Source organism: Monodelphis domestica, chromosome 3, assembly GCF_027887165.1.
Source record: "Monodelphis domestica isolate mMonDom1 chromosome 3, mMonDom1.pri, whole genome shotgun sequence".
NCBI classification, from domain to species: Eukaryota; Metazoa; Chordata; class Mammalia; order Didelphimorphia; family Didelphidae; genus Monodelphis; species Monodelphis domestica.
Genome location: NC_077229.1, coordinates 105,518,902 through 105,532,113, shown reverse-complemented (window position 1 = coordinate 105,532,113; position 13,212 = coordinate 105,518,902). Strand labels below are relative to the sequence as shown.

Genomic DNA, 13,212 nt, shown 5'->3' with positions numbered 1-13,212 from the left:
AATTAAAAATATCTTTATAATAAATAAAATAAATTTAAAAAAACACTTAAAAAACAATAGGAGGAAAAGATGAATGCATGATCCCATGCCATCTCCCTCCTCTACTAACATCTGGAGGTCCCTTACTATTTGGACAGATACATACAAAAAGTCTAGAATAATGCAAGACAGCAATAACAATGGCTAATATTAACATAGTGCTTTAAAAGGTTTGTGAAGCACTCTCCACACATTATCTTATTTGATCCTTGCAACAACTCTGAAAAGCTATTATTCTCCTCACTTTACAGATGAAGATACTGAGTCAGCAAGAGGTTTACTGACTGGCTAACTGACCTAGCCATCCAAGTATTCTCAGTTCTGATACTAAGTGTGGTAACAAGACAGGCTGGGGAGATTCCAAAGCATTTGGTTTGTCATTAAAAGTCCTCTATACCCTGTCTTCATTCTACTTTTCTAGATTTATTTTCCCTCCTTCCCTCAATACATGTTAAAACTTCCAGTCCAAATTGGTAACTCATTATCCCTCAAACAAATTTCTTGAACTGGCATTGTGGTTTAGAGGGAAAAACACTGAATTTGGAGCTGGAAGACCTGGGTTCAAGTCACCCGAGTATAGAAATAGACTACAATTTCTTCATTTATAAAATGAGAGATTGTTTCTCTAAATGTAGCTTAATTTTTGCTAACTGTAAAATTCTATGATTCTAGTTTCTGCTTTTCAGTTCTTGCCCATGTTGTTCCCTATTCCTTTAATACTTTTTCCTCAGTTTCTTCCTACACTATTGCTTTCTCTTCATATCCTACCTGCCATTCAAGACTCATCTGAGGCTACGTCTTCCATGAAGTTCCTTGATTTCTTCTTTTCCCCTCAAGTAGAATTAATTTCTCTCTTTTCTGCTCTCATAGTACCTTATACTTTTTATTGAATGACAGAGCTCAAAGAGTGGCAATTAATGAATCACTGCCAACCAAGGCTCATTTCATTTGCCCCAGGGATTTGTGCTTGGCCCTGTTGTGTTCAGTGTTTTTATCAGATGAAAGTATGATGGCATAATTTTCAAATGTCTAGTAGTAGTCTCTCAGTAACTGAGGATGACGATTATCTTTGTGCGTTTTCATCTATGGATAGATGAGTGTGCACAAAGACACTTGTGCGTGAAGGAGATTTCAGTGGAAAAGTCGATGCACAGAGACAGTCCCACTCTCTCAGTGTTGGAAGCCTGGGTCCAGTGGTACGAAAAGTCGTTACATCTGGAGACTTCCTCAGCTGCATTGGATGGCCGTGCTGTCCTTTGTGTTCCAACATGCCCTAAGCACTCCACAGTGCTTTGCTGTGTCACCCTCTCAGCCGTTGAACCTTCTTATTGGTTTCTTCCGCCTGTTCCGTGGAAACAGTCTTCACATGCTGGGTGAGCAAAGCCCTGGTTCCCCAGGGGTTTATGACCCGATGGCTACCCACACAAGGTTTAGCCAGCCTGTCGAAGCCGTTGCCCAGGGTGTGGCCACTGCTGCATGCTAGCAGCTACTGGGAGCCACAAGTGAGAGCTTTTCAAATGGGAAGTAGTCAAAGCCTGAAGGGATGACCAATGCGTTGGATGACAAAGTATTAAAAAAAGATTTCCACAGTTTAGAACAATAGGTTGAATCCAGTAAGGTGAACTCCAATAGGTAGGAATATAAAGTTATACTCTTAGATACACAAAATTATAACATTTGAGAGCAGCTAGCCCCTCTACAGGAAGTGACTCTTCAGAAGGATAAACCTATCATCTTAAGGAAGTCAAGAGTGGAATGAGGTATCTCAGGGTATAGTGAGTTTCCTATTCTTGGGAGATCTTCCAGCTGAGCTTCGACAATAACTTGTTAGTGCTATAGAAGGGCTCCTGCTCAGATACAGGTTAGACTTGATAAAGCCTCTTCTATGATGCTACGATTTACCCCTCCACTGTTATGCTCATTTCTAGAAGCCACATTTTAAAATGTACGGATCAGAAAGAATGTATCAAAAGGAGGGTAATCAGATGATGAGGGAACTGTAAATTGGAGGATAAAAGGGTTGTTTAAGGAAGTATGGATAATGAAATTGGAAAAGAGAAAACAGGGAAATGTGATAGGTTGGGAGAATGATTAGGCTTGTTTTATCTGGTCTTAAAAGTCAAACTTAGTAACAATAATAGCCAGTGTTTATTTCTTAAAAACCTTACTTTCTCTCTTAGTATCAATTCTAAGCCAGAAGAATGGCATGGCGTTTGGGGTTAAGTGACTTTCCCAGGGTCATATAACTAGAACTCATATCTTCTAGACTCCAAGTCCCCTGCTCTTTCCACTGTGCCACTGAGTTGTCTGGGATGCCAAAGGAAAGTTGCAAATGAAAATTTAGGTTAAACTACTCCTGGGGTGGGTGGTCTCCAGGAGGACCTCTTCAGAGCTTCAAATGAAGGCTTAACACAGAAACTTTAGATTCTCATACTTCATTCTGTCTTGGCTCTAAGAGTTTGTGATTTTATGAGAAAAGAAGGTCTTTTCAGTCTGGCGAGTCATGGCCAGGAGTAATGGAGACTAGAACCTATCTCTGGATGTGGTCTCCAAAGCTAGGGCCTCAAAGGACTACCACTCTCTGGCATCCAGTAGCACCAGGCTAACTGTAGACCAGGTAAAAAAACCAAAACTCAGGAATACTTCTAAGTACCTCTAACCTGGTAAATGAAGTGAGTCGAGCTATCCTTCTATTAATGCAGACTAAAATATACATTACCTTTGTGTGTGTGTGTGTGTGTGTGTGGGTAGGTCAGTTCATATTGTCAGAATTATACTGATTCTTAAAGACATTATCTGAATGTGAAACTCACTCCTTTGTTGCCTGATACCTCAAAAAGTAAATACAACATCCTCCATTTGTCATTTCTAACCCTTTATATCCTGTTTCAAGCCGATTACACATTATCGCTTAAATTCTATACTCTTGCTAAACTGACCTAATTGCTATCCTTCAGAGATTTCAATGGCTGCACCCTAGACCTAAAATGCTCTCCCTCTTCTTTTCTGCCTCTTCAACCTGGAGCTCTTCCATGGACTCTATAATACAGCCATACTAGTTTACTTGTTCTCCATGCTTTGAATGCTCTCCTGTCCCAACTTCTCTTTGAATTCCTGACTTCCTTTAAGATTCAGTTCACCTGTCATCTTTTCCAGGAGGCTCTTTCTGGTTCTCCCAGATGCTAGTGCTGATTATCTCAATATTACCTTCTATCATTTTTGCATTTATATTGTATATTCTGATTATATATTGTTTCCCCTCAGACTGGTTTTTTTTTTGGAATTTTGTGTGTATATCCCTAGCACCTAGGGCAGTACCTGGTACCCAGTAAGCACTTAATGAATGCTTGTTGATGGATATATTACATATATTAATGCCTGTTTCCACATCTTAGAATAAGAATGCTCTTATCTGTTCTATAGCTATTGTTTCAAATAAGATAATGTATAAAAAGTGTCATAAAAATCTTAAAAGGTCTATATGAGGTGAGAGGTCATTACACTTCTCCCTACCTGTACTGTACTGTACTTATACAGGTAACTTTTTTGAACTTCTTCTATCCTTTTATGTGTACACTTTATTTATTGCTAGAGCACTGGGTAAAATCTAATAAGATAAAATTTTGTATAAAAAAAGGTAAAGTCATACTTTTAAAAAATCAGCATCACAAGTACAAGATGATAGGGGAGAATGGTTACCAGTTTGTCTGAAAAAGATCTAGGGTTCTAGGAGTGTGCAAAGTTCATGTGGATTAGTTGTGTGAGGTGGCTATCCAAACAAGCTAGACCCGGAGGTTCTTGGGTTGCATTTAGTTCATTCTGGGCTTCAGTCTTCCTGACACTGTTCTCATAAGACCTTGTCACTATTTGTCTTTAGTTACTTGCTCTAGCTTTCATCTTTTGTACATGGTTCTTTTAAAATTTGGGCTTATCAGAGAATTCAGCATGTAGCCACATGCACTATTTGTCTTGTACTTCCCTTGGGAGCTGACTTCTCTTTTGCATCCCAGGCAATGGGACCATCTTGATCTTTCTTTTGAACTTTCTGAAATTTAAAATACACTACATACATCAGATCACACTAGACTTTTCCTTTCTAGTCACAAACAGCAGGATAACAGTCACTTTCTTCAAGATTCCTATCCTTTCTAACACATCAACTAGTTCTTCTGTAAATAGATTAAAGTGCGGAATGGCGGTATACTTGGCTGATTCTTTTGACTTTTGAATGATGTTTTGAGGGTCATACTTTCTGTCAAATTTACCCCCAATCTCTTCAATATTTCCCCCTCTTCTTAGGGCAGATAGTGGAGAGTACTGGATTTGGGGTCAGGAAGACAAGTTCAAATCTGACCCTTGATACTAGGAATAAATTATTTAACCACTCACATAGATATTTTTTTTTAAATCAGAGTTTCTGACTTTTGACCTTTTCATTTCACTGAAATGGTCTTCTCCAAAGTTTCTTTGGATTTCTTATTTATATATATAAGAAATAATGATTTCTTAATGCCAAATCCAATGATCATTTCCTAATCTTCATCCTTCTTGACCTCTGCAAGCATTTAACACTGTTAACTACTTTTCCTTCCCTCTTACCCCTGGTCTTGTGTGACTCTGCTTTCCCTTGGTTCTCTTCCTGCCTATCTGACTGTGCCTTCAGTTTTGTTGGCTTTACCCAATGTCATGCCTACTAATTGTGGTCATCCCTTCAACTATCATATTCTCTTCTCTTTCTAGACTTTATTATTTGGTGATCGTATTAGCTCCTTTGGGTTCAATTATTTTCTCTATAAAGATGGTTCCAAGATCTATTTATCCAAATCTCTTAAATGCCATGTTTGCCATCTTGCTTGTTGGATGCTTTGAACTATAAGTCCCATATGCACTGCAAATGTAACATATCAAAAAAAGAACTCATTGTATTTCCTCCCAAACCTTCTTTTTTAGAACTTCTCAATTACTATGGATAGCACCAGAATCCTTCTGGTCACCCAGGTTCCAATCACAGTGTTATTCTCTTGCCTGTTCATCCTCCATAACCCATCAGCTGCCAAATCTTATAATTTCTTTCTCAAAAATATCTATTATATGCATCCCCTTTTCTCTCCATTCCCAGTCACCACCCAGTTCAGACTCTCATCTAGATTATTGTAATAGCTTTTTAGTGGCATTCTCCTTGCCTCAAATTTCTTTCCACTCCAATATCTTTCATTCAGTTGCCAGTGACTTTTCCTGAAGTACAGGTATGACCATGTCATTCCCCTGCTCAATAAAATCCAATGACTATTACCACCAGGATCTATCTATCTATCTATCTATCTATCTATCTATCTATCTATCTATCTATCTATCCATCCATCCATCCATCCATCCAAGAAGTCTTGGTACTTAAAGCTCTCCACAACCTGGTCCATTCCCACGTTACCAACCTTCTTATATTCCCCTCTATATTGACTAATACTCCTTTACTCAGAGTTAAAACAATTAATGTTCAAAGAAGATGGGAGGGAAATCCAAGTTACCTTAGTTTCTTAGAACTTTATTTGCTGTTTATTTGACTACTTTCCCCACTGCACAGTGACTCTAAAAAGGGATGGTCTGGTCTGACAATAGCAGGCTCAAACAACTATTCCTTTCCTATTGTGAGGTTCTCTAGTTAGAAGTATGAAGAAAGTAGAGTCTTTCACTGCATTAGGCTATTTTATATACTCCAGAGGTCAGCTGAGATAAACTTAGACTAGGAAATGGTAGAGAGAAAGGAACCAGACACCCAAACCCTAAAGTGTTAAGTTCTGGGGGCACAGAGTCCTCTCCCTATAGGCTTAGGCTTGGTTGGTCCAAGTTGGGGGCCAATCTCACTTCCAATGCAAGCAACATTTATGAAGTGGTTTCTGCTCTGTGGTGAGGCCTAGTTCCTTTGCTTGTGGTTCCAAGATCATTCTAGGCTTGGTTCCTTCTTGATGGGGGTGCTCATCACCTTTTGGAGTCAGTCCAATTGACTCTAATTAGCCTCTTCTCTACAGCCAACAGCAGAATGCCTATTTTTCCTACTACAAATTACTTCTCTACATGCTGGACCTCATTTTATCATTTGTAAAAGGTTGGTTGTGAGGACAGCTGACTAAACAGTTTCTAAGAGCCCTTCTGCATCTAAATCTATGAAATCCATGAATCAATCTTCCTTCCTTCCTTCCTTCCTTCCTTCCTTCCTTCCTTCCTTCCTTCCTTCCTTCCTTCCTTCCTTCCTTCCTTCCTTCCTTCCTTCCTCCCTCCCTCCCTCCCTCCCTCCCTCTCTCTCTCTCTCTCTCTCTCTCTCTCTCTCTCTCTCTCTCTCTCTCTCTCTCTCTCTCTCTTTCTTCTTAGAATCAGTACTGTGTATTGGTTCCAAGACAGAAAAGCAGTAAGAGCCAGGCAATGGAGGTTAAATGACTTGCCTAGGATCACAAAGCTAGGAAGCATCTGAGGCCATATGTGAACCTAGGACCTCCTGTCTCTAGGCCGGGTTCTCAAACCACTGAGCCACCTAGCTGTCGTCGCTCCCTCACCTCCACCCCGACGAATCCTGTTTCAAACCTTACACTACCCATTAATTTCAGCTTAGCAGCTAGCAGTACAGAGATAATTGATGTGTTCTAGGCTTAATGGTTCCAATAGTTTGCCTTGGCTTAGGTTCTAAGTTCTGCTTCTTTAGGTTCTGGATTCTAGTCACTAAAAGTTTATAGTAGAAAAATATCGTATTAACATCAACAAATAATTTCTACCAAAAGAGCCCCTTAAACCCACACCTATTAATTCTTAGACCACACACAATTATAACATGGATTTGGAGTAACAGGCTGGTATCTGAGTCCTGGCTTTACCTTTACTTCTTCCTACCTTCATTACTCTGGGCAAGTCCTTTCCCTTTTGTGGGCATCAATTTCCTTCCCAGTCAACTCAGAGATGAGAATCCAAACAATTAGAGATGGAGAGGCCCTTAAAGAAAATCTAATCTTTTTTCATAGATGAGGAAACTGAGGGTCAATGATAGTCTCTTAGGTCCCTTCCAACTCCCTATCCTATGATCTAGTTTCAAGCCTGTAGCAGGTTAGAAATTGAAAAGTGGAAGGGGGGAAGACTGCTTAAGAAAGGGATACTGAAAGTAAAGACTAGACAACTGACAGGAGACAGAAAATCTAACAAAAACAGATAGAAGATCACTAAAAACCAAGCAGCTTGGGGTCATACCAGCATTAGAATTAATAGGATTTTAACAACTTCTGGGGGCCTCACTATTTTAGAAGATAGAACAAAATTTGGTATTTCTAATGACCACTTCAGGTTATCAAGAAAAGGTCAAGTTAATTAGGCCTGTAGTTTCCACCAACAGTTATAGCTAAATCAAATCTGTGTTCAAATAGGTATACTCAGTTATCAGAGCGTAGTTGAAGGGGCCCTGAATTCTCATCCAAACTCTGAGACTGTCTTGAGTAAAGCCTAAGACAAGTCTCCTCTCTGGAACATTGTTTCCTTCTTTATAAAATGTAGTTGGTTTAGATATTCTCTAATGTCCCTTTTAGCTCTGACATTCTATGTTCTATAGGTCTTTCGAACTTTGTCTTGATGCTCTAGTGGAAAATTTTGCTGGTGTGGAACCACTCCCTTGCCAGGGTACTGTTCCACACCTCCCATTTTGGAATCCCGGTGGGAATGGATGTTTGAAAGGGTCACAACGTAAAATCATGGTCATATAGCCTACTGGCAGTTGGGAAATGAGGGATGTATGACCTGAGTCCAGGGAAAGACTAAGTCAGAGTGAGAATTTAGAAGCAACTTCCACAAGGTGTATGTACTGGGGGGTAGAGGGAAGGAAAAGTGGGGAAAGAGACTATAAGATTCTGGGAGTTTGAGAGAAGGGTTTATGTTGGGTTGAGAAAAGATAATGGCATAGGCTGGAAAGATATACAGGGACAAAGACAGAAAACTGTGTGTATGGTGCGGGGTTGGGGGGGGTAGGGGATGGGGAGGAGTGTCTACTTCATCAGCAAGTAGGAATTATCCCAAGTGAGAAGATCAGAAAGGAAGAAGATTAGCAAGTGGAGTATACAGTTAGAGAATTTCTGAATTCAAAGGAAACTCAGATCATCTAGTGTAACTCATGCCTGAACAGGAATTCTAACTATGACATCCTGGACAAGTTGTCAACCAGCTTCTACTTGGAGATCTCTAATAATGTATATTTGTTGATGTTAATTTTGTTGTTATTGTTAAAGTGATGAGGTACTTACCACTCCCAAGGTAGCCCATTCTCCTTTGGGATAGCTCTCTTTTTCTTATGTCAAGTCAAAGTGCATCACTCCACAACTTTTCTCTTGCTTCTAGCTCTAAATGATAGAAGTGAGCCCTGCCAGCCTATCAAAAGTTCAGATGCCTTCTACTACCTTCTGTCCCTCTGAATAGTGCCTGTAGAAGTCAGAGTAGGCTTCTTGACTAAAAGGCTGTCAGCCAACCCCAGAGGTGGGGATAATCAGAAACTTGTGGAAGGTGCATACTCAGTAGTTATTCTCACCCAGGAACAGAAAAAAGCAGTGAGCAAGAGAGTGATCTAAAGAAAAGCTTGTGTGAGAGCTGTGAGAAGTCTTCTGTTAGGAGGAAATCCCCTTCAAATAAATCACCATTATTATCACAGATGATATATTCTGCATTCAGATTCTTCACTTTTTCTTTGTTCCAACATGGGCTTCATTGAATTTAAGAGGTGAAAGATGACCTGGGAAGTCATTAATTGAATCCCTACCTAAACAAGAATCCCCTCAATGACACCCACAACTTAGGTGAGACTACTGCATTGCATGGTGCCCTATGTAAAATCTTTATTCCTCATATTTGTCCTTTCCAATCTGATCAGAGGCTCCAATCTCCAAAGAAAGGTCTTTGAGAATAATCAAATATAATCTCTTCATTTTACAGAAGGAAAACTAAGGCCCAGAGAAAAGACAGGTTTTGCCTAAGGGTTACACTGAGAGCCAGTGGCAGTCAAGACTAGGACCCACCTCCCACTATACTAAACTTGGGGCTTTTTTCAATGTACCAAAGCTGCCTCTCTGGCAAAATTTGGCCTTTCACAAAGCCATAACCCTTTACAAGGGTCCAGGCAGAGGACAAAAGGGATGGACTTTGCTTCCTCAGCCTACATCCTAGAACTCTCCATGGTCATGATGATGTTCATTTAAGTCATTTGGAAACCTGAAAGGTCACTGGGGACAGAGACAGTGACCACACTCCTGTTTCCCAGATGTCATCACAGGGCAGGCATTCTTGGCCTAGTTCTAAGGGAAAGATGGACATGGGGCCATTATGTTGGGGGAGGGGGTCAGGGCATATAGTCTCTAGCAACTTCTTGCTGGTTGCAGAGTGAGAGCAGATAGTGTTCAAGGATCCTATAAACTTATTTGCTTTGGGCAAAAGGGGAAAGGTAGTTCTTCTTTGGCTTTTTTTTTAATTTAAATTTTAAGAAGTTTACATTTCTAAAGCCTGAAGAAATTAAAAAAATTTTTTTTCTCCCTATTATATGTGGGGGCAGAGTATGAACAAAGTCCTTCTTTATGATACAACTCTGTGACCCTTCATTCTATATTCTTGGACTCTTGTCCAAGTGCCATGGCTCCTGTTTCATGCATATGTAGCCCATGGGGCTAACCTTGAGATTTCTGGGTCCTGGACCCAAGCCTGGAATTAAAAATACTTTCTGTCCAGGGAGTTGGGGATAGTATTGCCTCAGGGTCATAGTGGACTCAGAAGAATAGAGTAGGGAGGTAGGGGCTGCATGCCCCTGATGAGACCTAGTACCCTCCTTTGTATTCTCCTTTACCCTTCCCTCATATTTTACCTCTTTTTCTAAAAAACAATTCATTTCTCTCTTATGATTGGGGTAGGACTGAAAGGGTCTGGGTCAAGGAATAGGGTGACTTTATGCTGGTTTCACAGTGGGGATGAGAGTGGGGAAGGACATGAAAGTGATGACCCTTGAACTGATAGTCTCTGCCCCCAACTCCCCATTATCCAAGGAGAGTTGCTGCAGATAATCCAAACCAGTACATGATCCATCCAGAAATCATTCCCATGGGATTCTGGGGTACAACCCAGGGCAACATTTTTTTTAAAAGCAGCAGATTTACCCTCCTAATACTGCGTGGCTCAGGCTGGGGTTCCAGGGAGTCTGCCTCCCCCAGGCCCACATGGGCTGGGTGGCGAGAGCGCGCGGAACGGAGGCGGGGAGGCAACTTGGGCTCAAATGTTCGCCATGGATAACCTGCGAAGCAGATAACTGAGAGTCAACGGCCTCCTTGGTCCGTCTGCCTATCGAGGCCAGATGGCTCCTGCTCCAGTCTGCTGGGGCACTCACCGCGCCCCTTCCGGCTCTCTGCGCCTCATCCTGCCCCACCCGCAGTGGCATAGATCCCTGTGACATCTCACCTACAAGGTGATTTGCTGCTAAGCCTTCCCCCAACCCCTGTTGAAGATCTTCCAGCTGGTCAAAAAGGCTTCTCCAAACACCTTCTGACCTGCTTGTCCACTAAATGCCCTGGACTCCATCTCTGGGAGAGAAGGGAACTAGGCCATGCTGAATCCCAAGGTACAGAGTGGTTGGTGAGGGCTAATTTCAAGCACTCTGAAGGAATGTTTCAAGTGAGGCCATTACTGATAATCCACATTATTATACACATTTCCCAGGAACACTGCCTTTCCCACCCCCACTTTCATATGTCTTCTATGGTACTAGATCATGGGTTACTAGGTTTCTTTTGAGAAAATTCCTACTCCCTTCCATCCCCACTTTCCCACAAAAAAGAAAAGTGCACCGGGAGCCAATTGATCAAAGCTTGACTCTATCTCCTACTGGCTTCTTACTGAGGATGAGGGCACCTGAAGAGGGTCATGAGGGGGTTCAAGTAACAGGAAAAAGGGAAGTCCTTATCCTCTAGCCAGACCAGCTTTCTTCTTCTGGGCCTTTGTGGACACTCCCTATGGTAGATGACAGAAGAGAGAGAGCAAGTGGTCCAATGGATAGAAGCCTGACCTCTGTGGGCAGGTCCTTGCAGGACTCAGTTTCCCCATTTACCACATCCCTGTGCTCTGCTCTCTTCCTGAGATGACAACTCAAAATCCTCCAGGGTGCTATAGTTCATGAAGATTCAGACAATTTTAGAGCTGAAATGGACCACAGAGATTATCTTGCTTAACTCCTTCATTTTATAGAAGAGGGAATTGACACCCAGAAAGGGGAAATAACTTGTCCAGGGATCCCAGTTTGTAAATAGCAGAGTTGAGATTTGAACCCAAGTCCTCTGAGCCTAAATCTAGTGTTCTTTTTAGTGTATAATACTGCCAAGGCTTGGATTACAGCAGCTCCTTTTCTCTCTCTCTAAAGGGAAAGTGAGATACCTGGGGACCTGGCTTGCAGAGAGAAAGAAAGAGAGAGAGAGAGAGAGAAAGAGGGAAGGGGTGGGGGGTTCATAAGATCAACTACAGGATTTAGAGGTAGATAAAACCTCAGAGTTCATCTAGCTGAACTTCCTCATTTTATAGATGGGGAGACTGAGGCCTGAAGAGATTACAGGATGTGCCCATAGTTACACAGGTAGTAAGCAGTAGAGCTAGGGTTTTCACTCATGCCTGCTGGCTCTAAATTCCGTGTTCTTTCTCTTGAGTCACATTGCCAAGGCTTTCATTATAGAAGCTCTATTCCTTCCTCCTGGGAAAAGACCCTTGGAGAAGCATCCCCCTATATCCACACCAATGTTGCTTGTCCTTCCCTACATACAAATGAGGCTCCAAAAACCAAGAAGTGAGAAAAGGGATCTTTGAAGGGCTAGAGCTGAGTAATTTTTAAGGATAAGACTTGGGGGTTCCAGCCTTGTCCAGATGAAGGCAACTTGTGTATTGACCCTCTGGTCCCATGAACAAGCCTCACTGTCTGCCTCTTCAGTAAGCCAAAAAGTTCTCCAGGATCACAGGGTTTATAGTTGAAAAAGACTTTAGAGATAATCAGGTCTAAGCCCTTCATTTTACACAGTGGGGACCTGAGGCCCAGAAAATGGAAGCAGGTCACCTAGTTAATAAGTGGTGGGTCTTCTGACCTCAAAATCTGGGCTAGGCCTATCTCAACCCTGGGGACAGAGGGAGGAGAGGTCTTGGAGGCTGTAAAGTTGAGGACAAGAAAATAGGTGGCAGAGCCTCCAAAAAGTTCACCCTCCAGAAGCAGAGGCTGTAAACAAACTAGAGGCAGCCGCCCCTCTGCCTGAATTTGCCAAAGCAAGTGTTTGAGCGTGCTCAGCGGAGCTGTTAAAAAAGGCTGTAGCGAGCATCTTCCATTAACGTTACGACCGTGAAATATGACAATAAAATGATAGCCGTATGGTCGCAAATTTGCAGCCCGCCGAGTTGCTCGGGGTTTATCGTCACTCAAACGTGCAGAGAGCTGTAAAATGTTTACAGAAAGGGTCGTTTGCGGCCATAAAATCCTCCTTTCTCTCCTAAACAAGGCTGAGTGGAGCCATTTACCAAGCCCCAAATGTTCATCGGGGGAGAGGGAAACATCTGTTCTCTCCAGGAGTTTTCAGTGATCTTCTCGAACAAATTAACTAAAATGGGTGCTTTCTAATTAAATTAGCCCTCGCCTGGAATGGCTGGCGTTGGTGCGGCTGGGTACGATTAGCGCACGGAGCACATGGGCGGCTTAATGGGAAGGTGAAATATGGAAACGCTGGGTACCTGCTGTGCTTGGCCCACCCAGACCCCTACTGCCTGGTCTGGGGACCCCAGTAAGGAGGAACACACAAAGAAGAACATTTGAGCTCTTCTAGTTTTAGCCTTGTTTCTATTCATTCCTGAAAGGAAAGTCTTGCTCTCCTCCTCTCAGTCTCACTGCCTAGAAGTCAGCCATACCAATCCAGATTTCTCAGTGGCCAGATGAGAAGACACTCATTCCTTTCTCAGTTCCATTATTGAGTGAATGAATTCACACGTGACCCCCCAACCCCACAGTACACACATGGATATAGGCATTCCCACTGATTAGCAAAAAGTTACTGGTAACAGACACATATACATGTTCTTATGAAGTCTACTACTGTCCATCTGTCTTTGCCCTCTAGGCTTGGACTAGTCTGCTCTATCCTTAATTTCTGT

At 42.1% G+C, this 13,212-nt stretch overlaps 1 protein-coding gene across 4 annotated transcripts in view; it reads right to left on the bottom strand.

Annotated features, from left to right (window-relative positions):
• Positions 1 to 13,212, bottom strand: part of ZC3H3 (zinc finger CCCH-type containing 3) — a 517,748-nt gene that overhangs the window by 10,012 nt on the left and 494,524 nt on the right. For 2 of the 4 annotated variants that reach the window (XM_016432074.1, XM_016432075.1), the window contains one exon: positions 10,200 to 10,333. The exons of the other annotated variants lie outside the window; for them this stretch is intronic. In XM_016432074.1, the coding sequence (XP_016287560.1) occupies positions 10,200 to 10,333 (134 nt within the window). The remainder of the gene's footprint in view (positions 1 to 10,199; positions 10,334 to 13,212) is intronic. 4 annotated transcript variants of the gene reach the window in all.